Here is a 25,844-nt window from a genome sequence, read left to right as displayed (position 1 = left end):
TCTCTCTCTCTCTCTCTCTCTCTCTCTCTCTCTCCTCTCTCTTCCCCTCTCTCTCTCTCTACCCCTCTCAGTTTAAAGTTTAATGCATAACTACTGAACGACAGCTTGATAATGCTGTTATTTTTTCCCATGATGCTCTCTGGCTAATGGTTGATTATCTAGTTATGTTTATTGATCTGGATTTCCTTTCTAACCTCTTAAATGTCGGCTTCTTGTCTCGATTTGCTCCACTTAAAGAAAGCGTTCAGATTTCTGGCCGAATTGAACTTTATTTACTCAAACGTGACGCTTCACTGCTGAGAGGTTTTCCTCAGGGAGCGTCCTGGCAGCCGGTTTGGACTCTGTCTGAAGTGAGCAGGTACCATTCCCATCCAGGAATAGCTGCTGGCTGGAGCTCAGGCAGAAACCAGAGAGACTTCAGGAGCCCAGCAGGAAGCTCACATCACCGTCCAGATCTCTTTGTTTGGTTTAAAAAAGAGCAGAATAAGGATCTGAGTCACCATCGGCTCCTAAATGACAGAAACTGTTCCTGCGTTTCTCCTTCAGCTTCAGATTTATGGCACAAAATTAAAACCTCAGTTTAGAAAATAAAATCCAGGATTTTCATCCTTATTTTCCCTGAATGTAACTCTTAAAGGGCCAGTGTCATGTATTTTCCAGGAACACAGTGCCATTTTATACCACAGCCAAGTAGCTTTTAGCAACTTCAGTTGTTAAAAAATGCTGTATAAATCAAACAGAAATTTAACATTGTAAATTAATATCTTGAAAATGGGTCACTGTCCCTTTAAGAAGCTCCAGCTCTTTCTCAAGCTCCAACTTCAGGATGTAATGCCAACATGGCTCCTTTATTAACCCTTCAATGTTTTTACCAGTGTAGCTCCTACAACGAGCTCAGCTGTTCCAGCAGCTGATTGCTGCTGGCTAGTCTTAAGGAACTGAGTGTGGGAGGGCGACTGAGAGGTGGAAGCTCTGAGGAGGAGCTGCGCCTGGAGGGCGGGGCTTGGTCCACCCGGGCGTTTTGCGCAGCTGCCATGGAGAGTGATGTTTACTAGAGGTCAGAGGTCAACGGCTGGTTTACATGTTGTGTCACTGAGCTGCAAAGTGGAGAAAACAGAGATGAACTCCACATTTCAGTGTCAGTAAAAAAATGATTTCTGTTATAGATTATTCAGCCGGTTAATTGGATTTAAGAATTAGCACATTTTGCAGATTTTTTATTTTTTAAGCGCTTCAAACTTTTAAATAAAATATTAGAAATACATTAAAGATGCAAATAAAGAAATAAGTCAAATCCTTTTAAAATAAGAAACTAAATATTTTATTGCCTGAAATGCAACAGCAGTTTTCCTTTTCTGGAGATTTGATCATTAGCAGGACTGATCTGGTGATTGTTAGATTAACTGATAATAATATTAATAATTTAGACACAAAAGGAGATTAATGTGAGATTTTTTGCTACTATGCTACATTCTGAGTAGAACAGATTTACAAAGGAATTTTATTTTATCTTAAATTCAAAATGTATTTTTTCACAGTTTTGACTGAACTGCTGCTCTGATTCAGTCTGACTGAGTCGTTCTTTCAGCAGTTGGTTTTTATTCTCCAATTAACAATTTATCAATTTATAAATAATCATATTACTGATGGCGGCAAAAGGCCAATCAGTGCTTAATTATCAGTTAATCTGGTTACCGAGCGACTCCCACTGGTTCCCAGTTAACCATTTAAACTGATTAAATTCCCAGATCAGCGTTCTGACTGCTAACAGAAAAGAAATGTGTTGGTTCATTTTAAACTTGGTGGGTTTAAATGATGCGGCGAGGCGTCGTTTGGTTCTTCTACCCACTAAGGTCCAACTGGGAGAGAACCAGTTAAACCAGGACTGAGCTCACCTGGTGAAGCATGATGGGAATGTTCAGAGGCGTTCGTGTTCAGAAGTCAGGGTCACGTTTTTCAGAGGTTTGCTCAGTGAGTTATCATCATCTCTCCTTAGAGGCTAAAAACAAAAATAATGACTAACAGCCACAGTCCAGAACCAGAGGTCCAGAGCCAGAGGTCCAGAACCAGAGGTCCAGAGCCTAACTGCTTCTCTAAACCTCCAGTTTAAAGAACCAATTAGTTTTAAACTGTAAACCAACAGAATCTAAAGTTTTAGCTGAAAACTGGCTGAGTTGAGATCATTTCCCTGGAGCTGAACATTAAAACATGAAATATCCTGGAAACTTTATTCCTGGATGCAGATCATTATTTAACACACAGAAAGGAAGTGACATTTAATGAGCCACATAGTTCACTGTAAGGATGTGAACATAGAAAACACCTTGAGATTTTAGCTAAATGTGGCACTCGTGTGCAAAATGAATAAAAATAAAGAAAACTGGCCTGACCTTCAGCTGCTGCCTTTGACACAAGTGATGCAGAATTAAAATAATATCTGAAGTGATAAATAATCAATATTTTTTGCCATCTTCTGGCTCTGGCTGTTTTTCTCAACGTCATTCTGACTCAGCAGAATCTCTAGATGGTTTTAACACCTGGAAACGGCGAGTCCCCCCAGCAACCCCCCTCTGTTACGGCCCTGCAGGTCTGTCACTGGGGTCAGCTCCCTCATCAGCGCTAACGCACTGAAATAAAGATGGCTGTGTCACAGTTTGCTGTTTGTGGAAGCTAGTCTGCAGGGTTCAGGGTTTTGTTCTGCAGCTGCCAAACAACATGCTGAGTTTATGAAACGACACAAAATTAAATCTTATCTCCTAAAACACACTGAGGAGTTTCCAGATAAACATCTGTGAATGGAAGACTTTGGTCTGACAGGTGGAGCTCAGTAAGACGTAAAAATGATCAAATCATAAAACTATTCACCTCATGCTGGGTAGAAGATGTGATCGGTCAGAGCTGCAGATCAGAGATCAGAACCATTCAGGTTTTTCTCCTGGTTCTGTTCAGGCGGTTCTGCTCGGTTCTGTTCGGATTTTTCACGGACCTATAAAGGGAAATCTGCAACACCTTTACTGTGAAAATCCTTGGGGAAGTGTTGAGTTCCTGCTGAGGTTTGGACAAAAACCAGCATCACTAGAGGCTGAAGTTCTGATGATCAGATGAACATTTACACATTTTACCAAAGTTTTACTGATGAGTTTCAGTTATTTAGCATCTGCAGCACAGTGCAGCTCCGTGCAGCATCTGCAGCACAGTGCAGCTCCGTGCAGCATCTGCAGCACAGTGCAGCTCCGTGCAGCACTGCATCCTGGGTTTTATCTTTAGTCAGTGGCGCAAAAAGGGGGTATGCAGCGCATGCAACACATAGGGGCGCTGCACCAGAGGGGGCATCAAAGCCCCGTCTGGAGGGGGCGGCGTGCCGATGATGTCTTTGCATACACTTCAGCGCGCCCTTAGCTCCTTCACCTCGCGCACATAATGGGGTAAATGTAGTGAGTTTTACTTTTCACGTGTCTTCGTCTCGGGGGGGTAGAGCGAGCGTATGTCTTCTCCGCTCCTTCACCTAGACGTACCTTCCTTGGGGGGGGATTTATGTTTTCGCATCCACCTGAATAATATGTAGCTGCGGCCCTGTCTCCTCCTTGGTTCTGGTTCTTCTCTCCGGAGGAGTTTGGCTCTCAGAGCTTTTGTGAAACAGGATTTTTGTTTTCTCTGCTTATGTAAGAGCGCAGGCTGCAGTGTGTGCTCACGCTGGAGCAAACCCGACAGCTAAACTGATTTATTTTCCTCCTCTCTCTCAGGCAGTCAGACCAAAGCAGCCGAGCGCCGCTGATTTCTTTCTCCCTCCTGCTAACTTTGTCGTCTTCCTGGCTTTGTTTCTGCGTTTCGGCTTAAATCCCGTTCATGAAAGCTGACAGGAGCCCAAACCTGGAAGCCAAAGCTGTTTAAATCCCACAGGAGGAAACCGTCTGAACTTAGAGGAGGATTTCCCTGTTTGCTCATTTATATTCAGCGTTTTCCTGCAGCCTGTTTGAGAGTTTTCAATCAGAGGTAGAGCCTCTCCAACAGCCAGCACTGTCCGTCCACCGTCCATATTAGGTTGCCATGGTTACCAGGCAGCGTTCTGGACAATTAGCTGAGAAATGCTCTCCAGTATAAGAAACATTTCGTGTTTTTTCTTCCTTCGCCTCTGAGGAACTGATCAGTGGAAACATCATGTAAGTTTTACCTCCGGCCTTCTGCTCTGCTCCTCCTCAGTGCTGCAGTGCCCCAAGGTGTGGACGTCCCTGGAGAACGGCAGGGTGACAGCGCGGCCCCCGGGGCCCCCAGCGGAGGGGACAGTCCTCCACTACAGCTGCAACTCCGGCTTCACCCTGGAGGGCAGAAACATCAGCCACTGCACCAAGCTGGGCAAATGGGACGCCCCCAAACCCACCTGCCTCTGTGAGTGTGTGTGTGTGAGACCACCATAAAGCTTATGTTTACATTTGAAAGTATAATAATGAACAGGAAAGCAGCAGCTGTTTGATAACAGCAGATTTAAAACTCAGAATTCAGATTTTTTTCCTGTCTATGAATGCACCACAGCTCCAAAGCTAATTCATAAATCAGCACTGTAAAAAATGTTCAGTTAGCCACTTCTGATGGGTGAGTTCAAATAAATATTTCATAAATTCATTATGGACATTATTGATCCATTTTTGATACTAATGCGTCAAAAATAAAGAGTTGTGTTGTGACGTGCCACACTGCTCTCTGCATTATTTTATTTACAGATATCAGAGAAAGCTCTGATATCTGGAGAGGTTTAGAGTGAATAAAATAATAAAATAAAAAAATAAAATAAATGCTGAAAATCAGCAACAAATAAACAGATGAGAAGATAAATAGTTGCTAATTTACCTTTTGTGACATTAAATAAAAATAAAATCCACAAATGATTCCAAAATAAATATGTAGTATAGTACAAATACATGTAACATAAAATGTATTCTATAAGTTTCGTAGAACAAAACTATAAAACTTAGTTTTATCCTATAAGTTAGGAATAAAACTATAATAAAAAATCAGATTAATAATAAATATAATACATTAAAATGTTAGATATAACTTAATAAAACTATTTGAATCAATTAAACAAACGTAAAATAGTAAAAATCTTTTAAAAAAAATACCAGAGCTGCAAATTCTGGTATCAATTTAATGTTTTATTTTCACTACATAATAGATTATTTATTAATATTATTTCATAAATCCTTGTTGTAATATTAATGAACATATTAAAGAGTTTAGAGTTAAATCCAGCTCCTCCTGCTTCCCTCATCAACTGGAACATCAGGCCTCAAACGCAACACGGAATTACAAACACCTGCTCTGGCGGCCGGTTGCTAGGCGACAAATGATCCGACCAATCAGAGCGTGATCCTCTGAGGGGTTTGTCTGGGAGGTAGAGGGGAGGAAGAGGAGGAGAGGAGGAAGGCTTCGGAGTGAATGAATCCATGAAGACCGGAAGTTAGTGCTTCATTCACAGACAGCAAACGGCAGATGGCTGCCGGAACGTTCCGTTCCGATTAGTGCAAATAAATGAGGATTTATGGGCAGAAAGAGAGGAGAACGATGAAGGAAATGTTGGTATGGTAACCAGTCAGGTTGCTATGGGAATGGTGGTATTTAAGGGGATTATCGGGACAGCTGGAGTGAGCAATCCTGCACAAATGTTAAAATTCTCATGAAGCTTTATGGTTTAATTTTAGATGCAGATTCAGGATAAAAACTGACGTTTAATCTCATTATTCCATCTGTAATAGAAGTTTTTTTAACACGTTTCTGGGACAAATTGTAAAGCAGTTACATAATAATTGGCCTCCTGGTAGATCTGCTCCACATTAATCAACTCTGCTGCCCCCTAGTGGAGCGGATGAGACAATGCTGTTTTTAATGCTGAGTCATTGATTTCTACTTTTTTCTTCTCTTTCTGTTTGCTCACCCAAGATGACAGAAACTACACAGGTAGGACTCTTTTATTACTTTAAAACACTGTTTTTTTAATGTATATTGATGCAACATTTAGTTTTTTAATGTGACTTATTTGAATTATCATTAAATTAGAATATGCTTCTTTTGCACTATTGAATATGTTTTTGTTATTAAAGAACAACTTGATCTGTACATTTGGTCAAATGTACAGATCATCAGTAAATTAATGAAAAAAGAAATTTCTTCTGGGAAATGTGTTTTTCTCTCCTCAGAAGAGATAACTATAATCTTGTTGTCCCCTAGTTTCTGAAGCATTATTATTATTATTATTATTATTGAAGTTTCATCTCCTGTTTGCCTGAAGCGACTAACTGAATCAATCTGCTCAAACTTTCTGCAGTTCCAGAATCACAGCTGTTGAATCTGATTCTGGACATTTTTCCATCCAATCAAAATCTCATAAAACAAACTAAATTAGATTTAAAGATAATCAGATTGCATCAGTGGGGGTTTCTGACATGGTGATATGCCCAGGGTGGGATGTTTTGGGGGTGGCATGAAGCCCCTGACCAAGGAAAGAAAATCTAGTAAAATTTAAATTGTAAAAAAAAAACATTACAATTTAATAAATTAAAATAATTACATTTCTGCTTAGTTCAAGCACTGGTGTTTAACAAACTATTGTCAAAATCACACGTTTTAGCCTTTTGTTTCCACTTTACATCATTTTTTAGTTTTTCTCTCCTTCTTATCGCTGTGTCTCAGTTTTAAAGTTCCTCCAGAAACTTTAGGAAGGTTCCTGTTTTATCAGAGCTGCTGCTTTAAATCTCATCTAAATCCAGAGTTGTGAAGTAACTATGGTTACATTAACATTTTGGAAAACATTTATATTTAGGAATAATTAATTGTACCGTTTAGTTTTTCTTGAGTAATATTTTTATGAAGTATTTCTATTCTTACTTGAGTAAAACGTCTGGATCCTCTGAGAGTAACTTCACTGAATGAAGAGGAAACAAACTGCAGGAGACGCAGACAGACTCGCCTGCAGCATAAAGTCAGACTGCTGCTTTGTGCAAAATGTTTGTTTTTCTAAATTTTTTATTTTTTTTACCTGCTGAGTCTTTCAGCACCAGAAGTTTTTAATTCTGCTCTAAGGTAGTTTATTTGCTTCATAGACTGTAGTAGTTAGCTCCATGGCTGTTTTTAATAATTTGGGAAAGTGTTGCCTGAATCTGTTATTTTGTAATTATGGTATCTTTTTTATTTTTTCATTTTAGTCTTTAAAAGAATTTGGACATACATTTTTGTCAGTCTGACATAATTTTTAAATATTGAATCAGATATTCTGATCAGTTATTCTGTACTTGAGTAACCTTTTAACCCGATACTGTTTTACTCTTACTTCAGTACATTTTTTGGGACATCATATCTGCCTAAATCAGATAATTATAAAACATTGTGTCATGAGGCTGCGGTCTGTGTTGTGGCCACTAGAGGGCAGCAGTGATCTTCTGGAAGCGGTGAGTCCTGAAGAAGTCTGCTGCTCTGATAAGAGCTCTGGAAGCTTTGAATCCTCTCACTTGCTGCAAGAAGAGACAAAAGCTTCTTCTGACAGCTTTTCCAATTAAAGCCTTTTCAGCTGAAGGAAACGAGATTATAGCCCAAGCTCTGAAGTTCGGAAATAATTTGAGAAAGCACTCTGCGTTTCCTCTAAATCCCAACCAGCCCATTACATGGGGGACATAATTGTTCCGCCCAACTACTCCACAAATCCTTCTGATATTACGGAGAAGATTAAAAGTAATTTGCTCATTAGTGGGGGAGTATTTTCAGTTCGGTTAAATTAATTCCCTCATGTCCTCTCTTAATTGGAATTTCAAAGTTTTAATGGAACTTGTATTCTTATTAGTTTGTTGCTGATCATTGAAGCGGCACTACAGCCACAGATATGAAGAAAGCAGCAGATATTTCACAGTTCTCACTCAGAAGCCTGGATTCTGGTGGTCCGGTTTGGCAAATCAGAACCTTTCCTCTGGATTTAAAAGCTAAAACATAAAATAAAATAAAACGGATGATTCACAAAGGGAGATAAGAAAGATCCAGCTTCTGTAAACTCTAAACTTCCTTCAATCAAAGCATAAAATTCTCCTTTATTGAATTCATGCTCCCAGCTGCATCGTCACCATCCTCACATCAGACCAGCAATACGCTGGTCACATGGTCACTCATTGTAAGGAAGTCATAGATATTTATCGGTTTTTACTCAGCGTAGAAAATTAGTTTAAGTTTAGACACTCCACACCAAGGTAATGCAAGAATAGCTGCAAGTCTGTGCAGAAAATGTTTTAGGAAAACTAACATCTTGCTGTATTTTGTCCTTGCCTCTTAAAGGCGTTTGCACACCTGACAGTCTGGTAGACTCGGTTCTATTGGGAACCAAAACTGCAGCGCTGTTCCATTTTCAGCTGCGGTTCACTTTCACTCTGCACTGAGTCAAACAAACCTTCACGAAATGAACACCGCCAGAGTTTGAGGTTTGAGGATTTCTCTCCTCTCCTGAAGCTCGACTGATTCTCTCTGCCAGGCTAAAATCAAAGTAAAACTACAAACATCACCTTCAATCAACAGTACAAGATCCATCCAGTCTGTTTTCAACCAAAGCATGTTGCACTTCGGGCAGCATGTGGATACAGATCCTCCAGTTTTATACCAAAATGTTTCCAACATAAAACTGATGACAGTAATGAGCGTCTTGAAGACCTGCTTAGGTTTTCACACTAATAGACAACATTAATGATGATTTTAAACATTAAAAGGCCCAATATCGACTCAGCTCCAGACTGAAAACAAAACTGAAGGAACCCATTAGCTGCACCTCTTTTTTGTTGTTGTGGCGCCCCCTGGTGGCTGGGGGACTCCGTAGGGTTCAGGTGGGAGATAAAAAGATCTTTGGCTTTGATAGAGTTCTGGAAATTTTTAATATAAAAAATGTTTGTAACCAAAGAAAGATTCTTCAGCTGCCACTGAGTTTCTGTAGAGTCAAACTTAAATTTTGGAGAAGGAATACAGAATATTTGCATAAATGGCCGTTTGTTAGATGAGCAAAATGATAAAGTAAACTTTAACATTTAGATTTTGGAGCAACAGTGATGTCACTAAATAATTAGTGACGTCACTGCCATTTGTACCAACCCTGTCAGCAGAAAACGACTGATTGTTTTGGATAAATCTTCAGCTCTCATTTGCCGTTAATGTGGATTTTGTCGCCACCTCGTGGCGTAGCTCAGGTATTTCAACCTTTTTATCAAAAAACGGACAACAGAAAGTTTAACATTGTTGTAATCAACATTTTTACAATATTTGCTCAATCTGATAGCATTTTTGTCTTTAAAGTAGTAGAATATTTATAAATATTAACTAATTACACATCATTACTGATTCCTCCACATTGTTTAATGGTTATAAGTAAAACAGAGCCGGCCCAAGGTATGAGTGAACTAGGTCTTTAAGCCTCCCCAATAATCCTTAGGTCTGAACAGACTGTAGATCTAAAATTTTAATGAAGATGTTAATGTTTAATATTTTTTCTTTTAAAAAAAATGTTTTTTTGTTACCGTAGTAACGGTCTGATGCTATGAGTTTAGTCTTTTCTCAGTGTGTGAGCTCCAGCATGTCTGTAAATAATGACCAGTGATTCCCATGAAGTTCGGCTGAATTTGCTTCTCCTCCCTGATCCCAGTGACTCTGGATCGAATCGCCTTTTCTGACGCCGATGTCCTTGAATCAGATTCTGCTCAGGTCCCTGTTTGACCTTGAGCCGGCCCTGCCCAGTAGCCCAAGTTCTCCCCTCAGTGCGAGCGCCGAGATGAGCAGCACTGAACCCACAACATAATTTTGGCTCGCGACTTTCTCACAGAAACTTTGGAAATGTCAGGCAGACTCGACAAACAGATAATTAACAAAGCGGCCGCGGACTGCTTCCACAAATAGACATTTCCGAGCGTCGTCTCTGCGCTGACCTCCTCCTCGCTCGGTTCCATCTCCTCTCCGTGTGCCATCACCACCCACTTACTGGCTCCTCAGCGGGAGAAAGGTTAATACCCTCTCCTGTCGCTGTCTGCGCTGCCCTGCTCTCCGGATCGGTGGCAGGAAGACTCTATATTTGTTCCTCTGTTTCACTCGATAACTACTGCAGGTTTGCAGCAACGGAAACATAAAAGAAAGCAAATAAAAAGATATATATAATCATCTTATGTCCAAGAAATCTGCTGCTACTGCAAGAAGAATAAGCTTAAGATGATTTCAGTTAATAATCTACTAAATGTTCAGATATGTAGCCTAAAAGATTAAATCTTTCGTTTTTCACTTCCCATTAAGGGAAGTTTGCAAATTAACATTTATTTTCAGGAATTGATCCATGATAAATTTTACAGCAAAACAAACATCAGTTTGATTTTTTTAGAAGCCTTTGACTTGGTTTAGCGTCACGGTGCCGTCTAAGTGAGCGGCTGCTGTTCCTCCATCGTCTCTGGGAGAAACGGCGGCGCTCAGAGGAAACGCTCTCACTGGGCATCAAACCTGTGGCTGCGCTCCCATCAGCAAAACGCTGTCAGCTAATGTCAAAAAAGGGTAATTTTATTATTGTGTTGTTTCCATTAAATAAGAAATGCAAATAAAATCACATGCAAATAAGTTTGTTCACGCAATATACTTAAAAAACAAGCTGTGACATCATCATCCTACCACTTCCTGTCGTCTCCTTCGTCTTTTCTGCCAGTAGTAACACCCGACTGCTGATCACATGACTCCTGATATGAAAAAAGCACTTCCATTGGATTTTTACAAAAACACTAATTTTGATCACACCTCACTGAGGTACAAAAAATTATCAAAAATGATATATATATATATATATATATATATATATATATATATATTTGTTTTTTTAAATTGGCGTATTTCTCCAGTTAGCGTTAGCTCCATAGTGTCTATCGCTCCAACAGCATTAAATGAATAAAATATCTTGACATGTTATTTTTAATGTTATGCTAGTGGTGTCAATTAAGACTCTTCCTGTTTGTCAGAATAAAAGCACTTCCTGTTCTCTCTCATGCTGACCAGATCGTTCTCTTTGCATCTTGGAGGTTTTCTGTTTGGCTGCAGATCAAAGATGCATGTCAAGTTTTAAAAGATGATTTTTGGCTGGGGGAATATAAATTGTTTGTAGCTTTTTGAAGGGAGCTGGATTTTTGTGGAGCTGTTAAAATTATTGCCTTATTTTTATTTATTTATTTTGAAGAAGCCAACATGAGGTAACTCATGCATGGTGAAGGATTTATGACAGACTGAAGCCGTATTAACTGATTTGACCTGCTGCTGCGTCGTTTGGTGACTTTAGACCCGTTCTGTCCTGTCAGCAAATGAAATCCTAAGTATTGACTTTCTTCTAACTCAAAAATAAATGTTTAATTGATTAGTGCAGCTCTTTCTCTAAAAGCTGGATGCTCTAATATGAAATTAAAAGGAGATTTAAAGTCTTGAGATCTGAACAATATTCAGACTTTTCTGTAAACCTGCTGATGCAACAGATTCATAAACCCTAAAACCCTGAACCGTCTGTCCAGGTGTTGAACGCCTCAAACCGTCGATCCGTCAGAAAACAACAAACCGTCTCTGCGACAGGCTGCAGCTTAACTGGTTCTTGATTCGCCACATCGCCGTTCTGAGCTTAGAAGCTTTTTATGCCTCAGTAATTGAATTTAGAGTTCAGTGGTTTATCTAACGGATCATTTTTTAAACAGAGTTTTTTGAAAGCAGAAAATGAGTGGAAACGGCAGCAAAAACGTAAAAGAAAAACCTGTTAAAGATTCTGTGTAAAAGCAAACCCACAGCGCCTGGCGGCCCGGAGGAGGACAGGAGATGGAGAGATGGAAGGTTCTGGTGGTTCTGGAAGGTTCAGGAGTCAGGATGGTGAAGAGGCTTCAGCTTTTCACATCTGAGAGGAGAACCAGACTGGAGAAAAGCAGCCGGTCCAAAACCAGTTCCCCGAAGCAAATTAAGGACAAACGGAAGAACCGAGCCGAGATGCAGCAGAACTTAATTAAACCGACAAACCGGGTCTGCAGAACCGCTGCGGATCAAACCTCCAACGAAACCCAGAGGGAAAACCGGAAAACTGTCCTTCAGACCCGGCAGGACGATGAACCCGAAGATTCAGGGAGACGGTTCTGACAGCAACAGGACCGCAACTACCAGAACCTTCCAGAACCACCAGAACCTTCCAGTATCATCAGAACCTTCCAGAACCTTCCAGTATCATCAGAACCTTCCAGAACCTTCCAGTATCATCAGAACCTTCCAGAACCTTCCAGAACCTTCCAGTATCATCAGAACCTTCCAGTATCATCAGAACCTCCCAGAACCACCAGAACCTTCTAGAACCATCAGAACCTTCCAGTATCATCAGAACCTTCTAGAAATGAGGAGCTAAACTGGTGCTGGTTTAATTCCAAGATCAGTTAAACTATTGTTGAACTCAGATTTGATCCGTTTCAACGATGCCGTCTGGTTACTAGATGATTAAATTGATTAATTAAAATCCATGTTTGAGAATCGCATGTAGAAAAATAAGGAATAACCGAGTCCTTTCCTGAAATAAAGCAGAACTTTTTCCTTTTTATGAAGAAAAGGTCGGAAACATTCCTGGAGGCAAAAACCGAGTCAGAGTTCAGGTTGAGGTGAAAACGTCTGCAGCTCAGATTTGTTTCATACTTTGATGTTTCAGATTGCAAAACAAATCTGAACATGCTGCAAAGAAAAGGAAAATAAAGTAAAAAGCTGCAAGTCACCGGAGGAAACTAAACTATGTGAAAAGGAAATGATGTAGTTGTTCTGCTTAGCGAATCCTTCATCACTGCAGAGGAATTCAGACCCACTCTGCTCTGCACAATTCTTGATTTCAGCCACACTGGAGGCTTTTCATCATTTATTTGATCCGAAACACTGAAGCTGCACAGCAGGATAAATCTGTAAGCGGGTAAATACTTTTTCACAGCTCGTATTTAACTGGTGAACTTCAGCTTTTAGCTCCCAACTCAATAAAGAGCTGAAAAACAAAATGTTGTTTTTCTGCAAACGGTCATTTTCCACAGAATATGTATTAATCTGGTCTTTGGCCGACTCTCTGGTGTCCATAGATTTAGATTCAGTGATTTCAATCTAATAGAAATTAAACATCATCAGTAAAACGGTAAATATTCAGGGATGCAATACAAACCAGACTGGCTGCAGCAACTAGTGGGGGAGGAGGATCCTGCTCTGTCCTCTCTGAAATCTCACAGGAATTTATACTTTATTATATTCAGCAATGATATCATAAAAAAATAAAACTTGTAACATTTTAAATGGTATTTTCCATCTATTTTCTTTGACCACGCCTATGCTAATCCGCTAACAAATGTTTTGTTTTGCACGTGAGCATTTTTGCTAACTTTGTAAAAATGCTAAACATTTTAGCTTCCCTTACTGGAGAAAAACCTGCGAGGCGCTTAGCTTTTAGTCTGGACTCAAAACTTCAGGGGTTTTGAAAAATGCAATATCTTAAAATGATTACAGTTTTACCTTTACAGTCTGAAAATTTGCAAAAACTTTCAAATGTACCATGCTAATATGCTACAACACAACCTACCTGCTCCTCACAGCAACAGGTGGGGGAGGGGAAGCCGCTTTAGAGAAACCACATAAAACACTTTAGTTTGTTTGAAAACGTCTAATCCAAATATTTTTGACTTAAATTTTCACCAGTAGAAAATCTGATACTTTTTTCTTTTTTTACATTCTTTAAACTTTTTTATGCTAATCTTGTTTTAATACTCAGTTTTTATGACTATTTACATTTCAGACAAGATTTTTAAAAGTTTAAACTATTACTCCTTATATTAACTGAACTAAATGCAAAATTATTACATTTAAATATATTTGATGTAAAAATAGCATAAATGTAAATCCAAGTGATTTTAAGAAAACCAGCCAAAACCTGCAGCAGAGAAACACAAACCATCTGTCAGGTGATTTACAGGACAGGATCGTTCCAGGTCAGCATGTTTTCCAGCTCAGTACCTGGAATGTCTCTGGTTGTAGATTCCCAGTAAGATCTGAATTTGCCTCCTGATCTGACAGGGAAAGTCTGAGCTGATGCAGATTTGCTGTTTGCCGCCTCATATCTGCATAACTGGATGTTTCTGCTGCAGCTCGCTGCACAAACCTCACATCTATAAATATCAGCATCTTGGGCAAGAGCAACATTGATTTTTACACAACATGATTTGTCAGAGGTTTTTCTCTCTGATTTGGATCTCTGTCAGAACAACACGTGCTCCAGCAGAACCTCTGCGCCGCTAGAATCGTTTCCTTCCAGAGGAATCCGGCTGATTAACGCGAGCCGCAGACAGGAACACATGTCGGGTCAAAGCAGCTCATTAAGGCAGCGATGCAGCTCGATGCAGCTGCTGTTGCATCTTCAGACCGGGCCGCCGCTAATGGGCCCCTGGCCACCATGAGGGCCGCTAATGCTGCACTGTTGCTTCTGCTGTCGGCTGCAGGCAGCAGGTAAAGTTCAGGGCTGAATAATTGATGGATCGTTGGAGGGTCACAGGGTGGCGGGAGGAAGAGGAGGAGGAGGAAGGCAGAGATGATGGCGGCGCCGGTCGGCCTGTGAGGCTTGTTAGCAGCTGGATCTGATTGGCTCTCTGCTACACACACATCCACATAATGAGACCCGGGTAATGAACCAGGGTTACATAATGGCCCCATTCCACTGCTCAACTACGGAGAATTTTTAATTTAGACTGGAGTCATAATGGTCGACTCAATCGGTGCAATAAGTAATTTTACAAAAGGAGCTTCGCTGTAATTAGAGCAGTAAGAGAGGAGCTGCAGAAAGAGCAGCAGCAGTCATCATCATCGGGTCTGATATGGAGTTTATTTCAGCTTCGTAAAGAGGAAAGGAGGTCAGATGGTTCTGCTGGAGGATCCAGCCGGAAATCAGCCGCTAATCAACCTGTGAACCAGGAAGTCCTCACGAAGCTTCCTGCTGCAAAAACATATTTATGTTAACTCTAATGTAGGTCAGAAAATACTCCATTCCTTCATGTTTCTCATTTGAGCAGACAGACTCCTTATAAACTGATGTGCTCATAATTCTACAACGTTTTTTAAATATTTATTTTTTGTATTTTTGCTGCTTTTTTTGGCTCAGTTTTATTCCCACCTGAACCATTTTCACAGAAATGCTCCACTGACGTCACTCAGACATAATTTAACACATTTTCTTATGAATCTAAGAAAAACATCAAACTTAACAGTTTGGCAGAAAACAGGATTTTTTTCTGGGCTAAAGTGGAGATGAATTAAAATGAAACTTAAAGGAAATATTAACATTAGAAGTGAGTCTGGATGGATTAGGATGTTTGCAGATGACATTGTAGCGTTCAGTGAGAGAAGAGCGCCGGTGAAGGAGTGAAGCAGTGTGACTGCAGCGGGTGCTGCAGCAGAGCGGGCTGTCGGCCTCATCCAGGTCAGCTCTGCTTGTTGAGGAAAGTTACACCAAACTTTTTACCTCAAATTCCCCAAAAACCTCTAATAAGACCAAAAATGAGTATCTGGGTTTGTCAGTAGTTAGTTTGTTCAGAGAGAAGCTGGAATGTGCAGAGAGACGGTTTCTTCTATGGCGTGGTGACCTCTGACCCCTGAAGGCTGACCGGGTCCCAGCCTGAACAGAACCACTTTATTAAAGCTGCAGTCTGTCTCCACTGCACTGATCCAAATCAAAACTTGAATTCTCTGCAGTTTCGTCTCGTCTAAAGACAAACTAGCTGCTAATTTTAGAGCAGAGCAGGAATGAAGCAGCTGTGACGGCTCCGATTTAAAGGGCCGGTTCAGAACCTGTTTGTGGGTCAGGGATCCGGAGTGTGTGCCGACCGGGAACAGCTCACTGTTCCTGCTGCTCCTCAGCACCAACCTGGCCTACATGTGAGCCGGGCCTGGCAGCCAGAGAAGAGGGCAGACACACCCAGCTGTGATTGAACCGTTATTCTTTTGTTTTTTGTCGAAGCGGTTTGTGAGTTTCATGGAGACGAGGCGGAGCTGAAACATGAATCAGTGGAGCTGCTAACGGATCAGAGCTGCTTCGTATTGATTCACGGCCCAGAAGCAGCGCCGGGCCCAACATTAACTCAGCTAAACTATGTTTGCATGTCAGCAGCTTTTACAGCCAAACTGTGAAGATAATTCTGTGATTTTCAGTAAAATCCTCAGATTTCCACATTTAGAGTGAAAACAGTTGAATTTCCTGCGTTTCGTCCCAGAAATCTGACCTGGAACTGGCTCCTCCACTGGCGTCAAAACCTTCATGAAGGATAATTTGTTGCAGGGCTGTTGCATTATAGCTCATGTCATGCAGCACTCCATCACTCTGTTTTTTGGTCAAACGCAGCCTGGAGGTGTGTTTTGGCTCATAGTGCTGCTGAAAAAATAATGAGGTGCCATAAAGCTCCAAACAGGCAAGCTGGTGTATGGCTGCGGGGCGTTGTGGATTCATGGTTCCAGATTTCCACTCGGCCTCTCCGCTCCTCTCCTCCCGTCTTCCCGGGTCGCTCAGCCTCTCAGCCGGTGTCACACACACTCCTCCAGTTGTTCACACCGACGTTCATCTGCTGCCAACAGCCCAGAGAATCGTCCAATCAGCCTCCTTACTGCTGATTACCTCACAAAGAAAAGCGCCAGGCAGGGCAGGGCTTTCATCCAGTCATTCATCTTTTATCATGATAAATTTTTCAATTTTCATTTTCATTGTCACAGTAAAATCCAATTAATGCTCTTTAAAAATCGCATATTGTTGGGATTTTTAGTTTTACTATTTTTTTCCACTGATCAATAAGAGCATCAAACATTTTTTAAATATAACTAAATGTCATTTACTGTGTGCAGTAAATCACACTTCTCTGTGTGACTGGTGTCCTGAATGAGGATTTTCTGAATGTTTTTCAAGAGCAGTTTTTGTGTTTATATCTGATTTTTATTCAGTCAGCATTAGTGACCTAAAAAACAAAAAATAGTTTTTATCATTATTGTTATCACAATAAAACCACAAAATATTGTGATAAAACTTTAAGTCCATATCGCCCGGCCTACCTGAAGGCTTTGGTCCACCCTCTTAACAACAATAATAATAATAATAATCTGAGCTTTAATCGGTTCTAAATTATTTTAATCTGACCTCAAAATGTGCAGAAACACCATCAGGTTGCAGGCTGCCGTCGGTTTTAAATAAACATGAAGCTAAAAGGATAAATCTGTATTTCCTCTGGGTTCAGGTGTCGGGACCTCCTGGTGATTTCTGTCTGAGCAAACAGGGAAACGATTTCTGCTGCTCACTGACCAGGAAACGGCTGAAAACCATTTCCAAAATATACATAAAATATTCACCAGTAGTGAACATGACACTAAATTCCTCCTGAGGACAGAAAAATGACTGAAAACCTCCGAGCTCCACCAGGCTCAGCAGGTTAAAGGTCATGAAATCTGTTTAAACCAACATGGCAGCTCAAATGAAGCTAGCAAACATCTGGAACATCGGAGGAGTGGAGATGTTTCAGCGCCATGTTGGGAGAAAACCAAACCAAACACGCCATCTGCCAAGCACGGTGATGGCGGAGTGGTGATGTGGGTTGTACAGCCTCAGGAACCAGACACATCGTTGAAGTTCAGTGTTTCACTGCAGCTTCACCTGAACAATCATCCCAACAGAACCTAAAGCTTCTGCAACGGTCCAGTCAAAGTCCAGGTGTCTGACAGATTAAAATTAGTAGAGAAATTATGTTATGATGTGATGACACCAGTGATGACACTGGGCTGAAAATGTTGGAATAACTTAATTTGATGTCGAATGATCCTTAAAAATAGAATCGTTTCTGTATTTAAAATCCCGTTTAGCTGTGTTAGCGTTGTGCTTTGGAACCAGCGCAGGGAGAAATGCGCCACATTTAACTCGAAGTTACATTTTCATCTGACATGAATTATGATTCCAGCTGAGAGAAGCAAACAAAGTTTAGTTGAAAACAAAACGCTCTCTTAGCTCTAAGTCCGTTTTTCTCAATAAAACGGAGACAGCAGCTTTCAGGAGGGAACATGAAGAATCACGTGACTCCTGCTTGTTCTCTAAGTAGTGAAATCAATGGTGTTACTATCAATAAATGTAATTTCTTATGTGATGATATAAAAATATATTTGTTGTGAAGTTTTTAAAATCTTGTAGTCATTTGATCTTTGCCAGCAAAAAAAGTTTCTTCCTGTCAATATTGACTGATTTATTTCTATTCCAGTAACCAAACAGAGATAATGAACATTAAATGCTGCATAAAAACAAAAAATAATGAATGAAACTGAGATGTTAGAAGAGATTAAACTAATTGAGAACATAAAAACAACTCAGTAAGAATAAAAACATCGATGGCCTCCAGCAGGAACAACAGGCCTCCTGCATTTTGATGGGAGGATTTCAGACATTTCATTAAAAGCTCAGGAAATGATGTGATAATCTATCACCTTTAAACAACCTGAAGTGAGTAATTCATCAGAGAAAGAGCCTCCCTCCCTCCTCCCTCCTCCCCCTCCCGCTCCTCTTCCTCACTCCCCCTCTCCTCTCACTCTGCCAGCCGGTGCTGCAGTGGATCAGTCGCAGCTCCACCGCCTGCCTGCCTGCCTGCTAACCCGTTTCATCTCCTGGAAAACGGCGGCGTTAAAAAAAAACCCGGGGGGGAAATGAGTGTCTCTCCGCCGCTTCGCGCTCCATCTGTTTTCTCCATCTGCGGCCGTCGCTCCGCGCTCCTCTGACCCGACCCGACGTCCTCTGCGCGGACTCCAAACCCGCGTCCGAACCGCGCTTCGCATCGCATCGAAGCATTTTTTCATTCTGCGTAGAAAAAGAAAAAGTCGTGAGGACAGAAAACGCGCTGCTCTATTTTCAACACAGATCGCGTTTTTTCGTTTCTTTTCTTTTTCTTTTTTTAAGCGGAGTCTGAGGATGCGCGGAGTCGGAACCGTCCAGAGATGAGAACCAGAACCTGGGTTTGTTTTCAGCTCGACTCGTTTGGAGGCGAACAGGATGAACCGGGTCTGACTTTGTCTGGGAAACATCACCATGTTCCCCCCAGCAGAGCCATAAGCTGATCAGGTCGTTCAGTCAAAGCGGCAGCCGCGCATCATTCCGCCAAACTCCGTCCTGCTCCGGACACGTGTTGACTCCCCCCAACCCCAGATCCGGCTCTGAAGCCTCCTAACCTGCGCCTGGCTCGGCTCGGTTCGGTTCGGCTCACCTTGAACCATGCTGCTGGCGTCCCCATGCCCTCCCCGTGTGAGCCGCGCGTCCCGCGGACATGCCGCGCTCCTCCGCTCCGCTCTCATCCTCCTTCTCCTCTGGCCTCTGCCGTCTGCAGGGAAGAAGAAGCTGTACATCGGAGCGCTGTTCCCCATGAGCGGCGGCTGGCCGGGCGGCCAGGCGTGCATGCCGTCCGCTCAGATGGCTCTGGACCTGGTGAACAACAGGAGCGACATCCTGCCGGACTACGAGCTGGAGCTCATCCACTACGACAGCATGGTGAGTGGATGTGCAGGAGAGCAGAGGAGGTGCGCTGCTCTTAAGTGCAGTGTGTTGTCACTGAGGGAGCAGCAGCCTCCTGTTGGCTCTCCGCTCTCCTCCTGTCATGTCCTGAGCTGACATGTGCCGTCACATCTGACCCGCTGCCTCCTTTTGCACGTTTTTGTCCAGTTTTGCAGGAGTTGTGTTTGTGAGGGAGCTGCTCCCTGCAGGGCTCCTACACGTTAGAAAAGTCTCACCTGATCCGGTCCGGTATAGGGGAAGCTTTCCAAAAATAAAACTATTCATTGAAGCAATTAATGACAAATTAATTTTTAGAAGGTTTTGTAATGGTTGGACAGATGGGAGCCAATAGTGAATCAATAATAGTTTTAAAAAACCTTCTACTCTGTTGGTTCAAGTTTTTAATCACTCAAACACCAAAATAAACCAGTTTGACATGTTAGCTTGTTTTTTAGCCCCACATTTTTCTCCTAAATAAAACGATCACTAATTTTTGACCTAAATATCTAAATATCTGATCTCAGAGTAAGAAAATAAAAGCGTGTTTATTTAAATCAACACATTTTGCAACCATTCAAAATTTGTTTTTGTCTTAAATTCATATTTACAAAATCTTATGACTATACGAATATCTTAACGCATTTTTACCCATTTCATCTGGATCTCAAATACAGAGTCACTCTATTAATATTTGACTTATTACACTTTTACAAAACGTGCGTCCAGAGGCGCCATCTTGGTGGTGTCTGTGGTGGAAGTGGGTTGAAGCCAACCCGGCTCCCTGCAGCCGAGTCGGTGAGAATTATGAAGCGTTTTGTTGAGTGTCTTGCCGTGCTGTGGAGCTCATCTGCACATGCTCACTCCTGCAGCTTCATGGAAAACGTCTAAACTTAAATCCATTTCTAGTTTTGGGGAATAGCTTAACATTTATATCAGTAAAAAATTAACGGTGGTGCAAATATTGAGAGAAAGTGACACTGAAGTCACAAATCCACTTATGAATGTTAAAATTAGCATCTGGAAAAGAATTGGATGTGAAGCTGGAGGAGCAGGAACCCTGGTGGCTCCTGAAAGGTCACAGTTCAGACGGTGAACCCTGCTGCCGCCCCCTGCTGGGCCGGATCCCTGTAATTGAGCAAACCCACCTCCCGCTTGTTGCTCATCAATCATTAATCATGTTGGTATTTTAAAAATGTCACCATTATCGGCCCCTATAAATGAAGTATGCGACCCCAAGTGGCGTTTCCCCCGAGGCGCTGATTCTCTCTGGGTTTGGACCTTGGTGCTGCTCTTCCTGAAAGTTTGAGGCGTTTTGTGAGCAGCAGAATGAGAGCAGCTGCATTAAAAAGCAGCCTAATGCCCAGCCTCCCCCTCCCCCCCGCTCTGCCCAGGCTTGTTACCCATCATGCTGCGGGACAGATGCCTGGAGAGCTGCAGGCCAAGGCAGCAAACGGTTAACGGCGCCGGCACTGGTTAGAAATCCGCTACGAGCTTTTTTCTGATTGGTGCACGCAGCTCTGCATTGGAATCCTGTTAAACAGCAGAGCAGGGAGGGAGAGGAGTGTGTGTTAGTGTGTGTGTGACAGGGAGAGCGGGAGGGTTGGCATGGCAACACTCTCGAAGCGAACGGCGTTAACAAACAAGGCTCCGGCTTTGTGACAATATGTGTGCAAATTCATACAGGAGATGCTGGGAGGACGCGGCATCCTGTTCCACCTTGTTCTTTCCAATCAAATGCTAAACAGATGAAATGTGGTGTGCGTGTGTGTGAGTGTGTGAGTGTGTGTGTCCTCTGATTAAATGTGCTGCTTCACATTGAGCTGCCATGAAAACAAAGACAAAGGTGGTGGAGATTTCCGGGGATTGGGGAACATGGCTGCTGCTCCGCCTGTGGCTGAAGGAATGAATCTGAACAGAGGAAAGAGCTGAAACATCAGAGAGATGCTGCTTCCAGTGAGAGCAGCTGATTCCCTGTTTAATGAACCCGTTAGGTTAATTAGCTCTCCACATATCTGTGTTTGTTGAATCCATGTTTACCTGGTTTCATGTTGAAGGGTTACAAACTTTTCTTCCTCCTTTTTGTCTGAGTGAAAGACGCATTAGAGTCTGGCTTGTTTTTAGCAAACAGGAGTGAAGGAAAACACACCCACACAGAGTATTTTGTGACCATTAAAGGCCGAGAGTGTGGAGCTTGTTCAACATCATCCAATATTCATGAAGCTCACGCTTAATCCCAGCCTGTCCTCTTAAATGGATGCAGATACCCTGTGGTAGCAGAGCGCCGCGTTTCTACGGTTATTCTGGTGACAGCGTCAGACTATTTACAGCCTTCTGTGATCCCAACACACACACACGCACACACACACGAGCTGCGTTCGCTCGCTCTCCACACAGAGCCGTTGCCATGGATATATCAAAGCAGAGACTGCAAACTTTGATCAATTATTAACAGTGATGATGAGTGAGACAGTGGAGATGCAGAGAGATGGAGGAACAAGGTGCTTCCTTCACGTCCGACTCTTCGTTTAGTCAGCATCCGTGACACTGATCGCCTTGGGGCCCCGGCCCCCCTGGTCCCGGCCCCTGAATCAGGACTCCTTCCTGTCTCCGTCTCGTCGTTTGATTGGATTGAGTTTAATTAGAGAAAGTTTCAGACTGTTGGGACGTAAACCAGAATCAACCATGAATTAAATGTCCAAGTTTGACATCAGTGTGGATTTCCATGCTCATATAAATACAATGGCTGCTGCTCATGTTTGGGAAAAATCTCCGTAGGAAGTTCTCACAGCCTTTAGCTTTCTTTGCAGTTCTGCTTGATTCTCATTTCCCTTCAGCTCTCCATGTGGGATTTCTCCCATTGAGCTTGAGTTGTGAACGATGATGATGTTTCTGTTCTGTTTTTAAATTATAATCTGCCCATATAGTATTGTACTTTAGCAAATTCAGCAGAGGAAGTGAACAAAGTCACGCCTCCAAATGAGCGACAGAGGAATGTTTAAGACATTTTATTGTTGGATGTTTCAGCTCTAATCCTCACAGGGTTCAGTCAGTCAGTCTGATTTCCCATTAATGTCCAGTAAACTTCATAGCTTATTTTAATGGTGAAACTGGTGCATTACAAATGTCACAGCCAAACTTTAACGATTGTTGAGGTTTGAATCGATGGGTCAGATTTTACCCAGAGTTCATTTCTCCAGGAAACGATCATCTCTCAACAGCTGAGGGTCCAGACCTTCTGGAACAAGAGGCTGATTTTGACCAGGCTGATTTTGACCAGGCTGATTTTGACCAGGCTGATTTTGACCAGGCTGATTTTGACCAGGCTGATTTTGACCAGGCTGATTTTCACCAGGCTGATTTTCACCAGGCACGTCTGAGACGATCCTGGCTGGGCTCTTAAATGAACCAGAGGAGTTTATTTAAACTGGTTGCTATGAGGCAGGATATTCACCTCAGCACTGAACAGAGATGAGGCTGGAGGTTTGGGGAGGTTTTCCAGAACCTGCGATCCTGGTCCTGCTGGAAAACCCTGCAGGATCATAGACTTATGGCTTTCTGATTCTAGAACGCTGTAGTAGGTTAAAACGGTGTGACGGTTCCACCCTGGATGGATGAAAAGACGCGGCTGCTCTGCTGTGGTCGGAACGGCTCCTCATTGGCTGCGTCAGGCTGCATAAACACGGACGGCATCAGGTGCTGCCGGCGGCCCGGCTGGGCTGGAAGTGGAACCGATGAAGACTCCTGGGAGCCGCGTGAGGACGGAGCGGCGAGCCGCTTCAGGCTCCGCGGCGCCGTTAATCATCAGGGAGGCGCCGTTACCTCAGGCCACGTTTATTAAAAATACTTCAGATGAATCCATATTTTAACATCCCGCTGAAGAAAAAAAAAGAAAAATTCAACATTTGATTCGAAAATATTAAGAAATAATTGATTATTAATTTTGGCCAAATCAATGCCGGGACAATTATCAGCAGCCCTGCAGTTCAGGTTCAGTTCCTCCATTCAGCTCAGTCCACAGGTTTCCTGTTGCAGTGAATACCAACCTACAGGGGGCGCTACAGAGCTTCTTAAGCTTTAATATGCTACAAACAAAATGTTGAAGATTAAAATTTCCAGGAGGATAAAGAGACAGAAAGCTAACAGAGGGAGTGAAGCTCTGACTGCAGCTGCGGTCCGAACCGCCGGATTCTCCAGTCGGCTTCGTTTTCATCACAGCTGCACAACATGTCAAACCGTCATCACTGCAACATCTCTGGAAAAGCAGGACGGCGCTTGGATGTCGTCTCAATGTCGACATGCAGATACTGATGTTTGCTGTGCATCTTTTTCTGCCACACTTTTTCCTTCCACTTAACTTTCCGCTAATATTCCAATAATATCCAGATACAAGCACTGGGCCGTCCTCTCTGTGGTTCTGCAGGTCATAATGTTTTAAAAAGATTTTGTTGGTCTGGTGTAATGTGTTTTATCACCTGCAGCTGGAAGTCGTTCAGGTTCTGATCAAATTCTGATGTTTTGAGGCTCATCTGGACCGGACTTGAACATTCCCGTCCTGATTATCCCAGATTCTGTGTCTGTCCGGTTTTCTGTCTGGTTGGAGGCGTTTGTCGGATCAGCAGGGCCCGGTGGGGGCTCATGTGCCAGGTGCGACCTTCACCTTTGACCTTGGGCCGTCTCCTCTCTGCGTCCCGTTGTTTAGTTGCTGTATTTGAGCGTTTGTTTTTGACGTGATGACTGAGGCGTTTTAAAGCCTTTTAAGGAGAAATGCGCTCGCTGCTTATTGGGTTTGCCACCCAGTAAAATGCTTCTTCTGACTAATGTGAGTCATTATGTTTTCCCTGCAAACATTCAGCTGTAATGACCCTTTTTTTGAAATCGGAGCTCTGCAGCCGAGCGTGTTGCTCCGGCTCCATGTAAATAGTCTGCAGTTAATGTGTTTTTTACGCAGGAAAATTGTCTTGACTAAACATGTAGAGGGCTAATGGCTGTTTGTCTTGGTTTGGATGTTTTAATAACCTCTACAGGACCAGAAGCTGCACTTCTTGATTAAATTCTCATTTCTACATGTTATAATCAGCGAGTCATTTGGAATGCTGATTAAAACAAGCTGCTATTAAAACCTGTAATCTGCTATGGTGGTGATGGATTGATGAAATAATTTGAAGATAATTGGCGCGGGCTCTGAAGTACTGCTCATCAGAGTGAAGTTAAGACTCTGAAACAGCAGAAAACTAACAAGCTCGTCCTCAGCGTGCAGCCGGCCCGCACAACACAAACAACCTCGGGGAATCGGAGTGTTTAGAAAGCTCTCCGAGTCGATCTGCATGCTCCTCGCTGAACACGATGCTTCCGAGGAACCGAACTGTGTGCCGGGCCGGGCTGCAGGCGCGCTTCCTGCTGCTTTCACTTAGAAAAGTCAGAAGAGGAGACGGGAAAATCAGTGGAATCAGCTGCAGCGCTGATTGACTGAGAGAAGCTCTCTGCTCCGACTTTACATAAACATCCTTATTAATATTAATGCTTTTATCCGAGTGATTAAAAACAGCTCAGCCCACGATTAAATATAGACTCAGAAGTTTCACAACTGAACTAATCAGTTAAGGGATTCAGATTGTGAGGATTGGTGAGAAGTGAAGCGGCTTTAAAAGTGTCTCTTCCTGCCATCTGCTGCTCATCAAGAGGAAACTTTCTCTGCTAATTGCTAAGCTAAAACAGAGATGCCTTAACTCCCACCCAGACGAATTTATAAACTCAGCTCTGACCTTCCAGCCCTGACTCTGAAACACGAACAGAACCGCTGCAGATGTGGAGACCTGCAGCAGAGAGCTGAGCTAAGTTTGCTCCAAATAGAGAAATGAACTTATTTTAAACATCAAACTAAACCAACCTGTGAATATTTAACCTGTCAAAATGGAGGAAAAGGAAACGACAGATCTGACGTTCAGACATCAGTTCAGTTTATTCATTCCAACTTACAACAAATGTCACTTTGAAAAAAAGGAAGTCTTTTTAATCCAGTCACACACTAAATGATTCTAGTTTATTAAAATTAAAAACGTTTCTTGTTCAGCAGATAATGGAGTCATCGGCCTGCAGCTTTCACTCCTCCTGCTGAGAACGTAACGTGACTTTACAGTAATGCCTCACACCCAGCATGCATGTGGTGACAGTGGAGAGGAAAAACTCCCGTTTAACAGGAAGAAACCTCCAGCAGAACCAGAACCTGCTCCATCAGATCAGTTTTTCCTGACTTGCCCTCCGTTCTCCT

At 42.4% G+C, this 25,844-nt stretch overlaps 1 protein-coding gene across 1 annotated transcript in view; it reads left to right on the top strand.

Moving 5' to 3' along the window:
* gabbr1a (gamma-aminobutyric acid (GABA) B receptor, 1a) overlaps nt 1-25,844 on the top strand; it is a 95,500-nt gene that overhangs the window by 16,190 nt on the left and 53,466 nt on the right. The window contains exons 5-7 of the mRNA XM_015036901.1: nt 4,201-4,386; nt 5,935-5,952; nt 19,413-19,573. Coding sequence (XP_014892387.1) covers nt 4,201-4,386; nt 5,935-5,952; nt 19,413-19,573 — 365 coding nt within the window. The remainder of the gene's footprint in view (nt 1-4,200; nt 4,387-5,934; nt 5,953-19,412; nt 19,574-25,844) is intronic.

This window comes from Poecilia latipinna, unplaced genomic scaffold (assembly GCF_001443285.1).
Source record: "Poecilia latipinna isolate Pla-1442-1.1 unplaced genomic scaffold, P_latipinna-1.0 Scaffold385, whole genome shotgun sequence".
Lineage (NCBI taxonomy): Eukaryota > Metazoa > Chordata > Actinopteri > Cyprinodontiformes > Poeciliidae > Poecilia > Poecilia latipinna.
The sequence above is the reverse complement of the archived record's forward strand: the minus strand, read 5'-3'. Positions and strand labels throughout refer to the sequence as shown.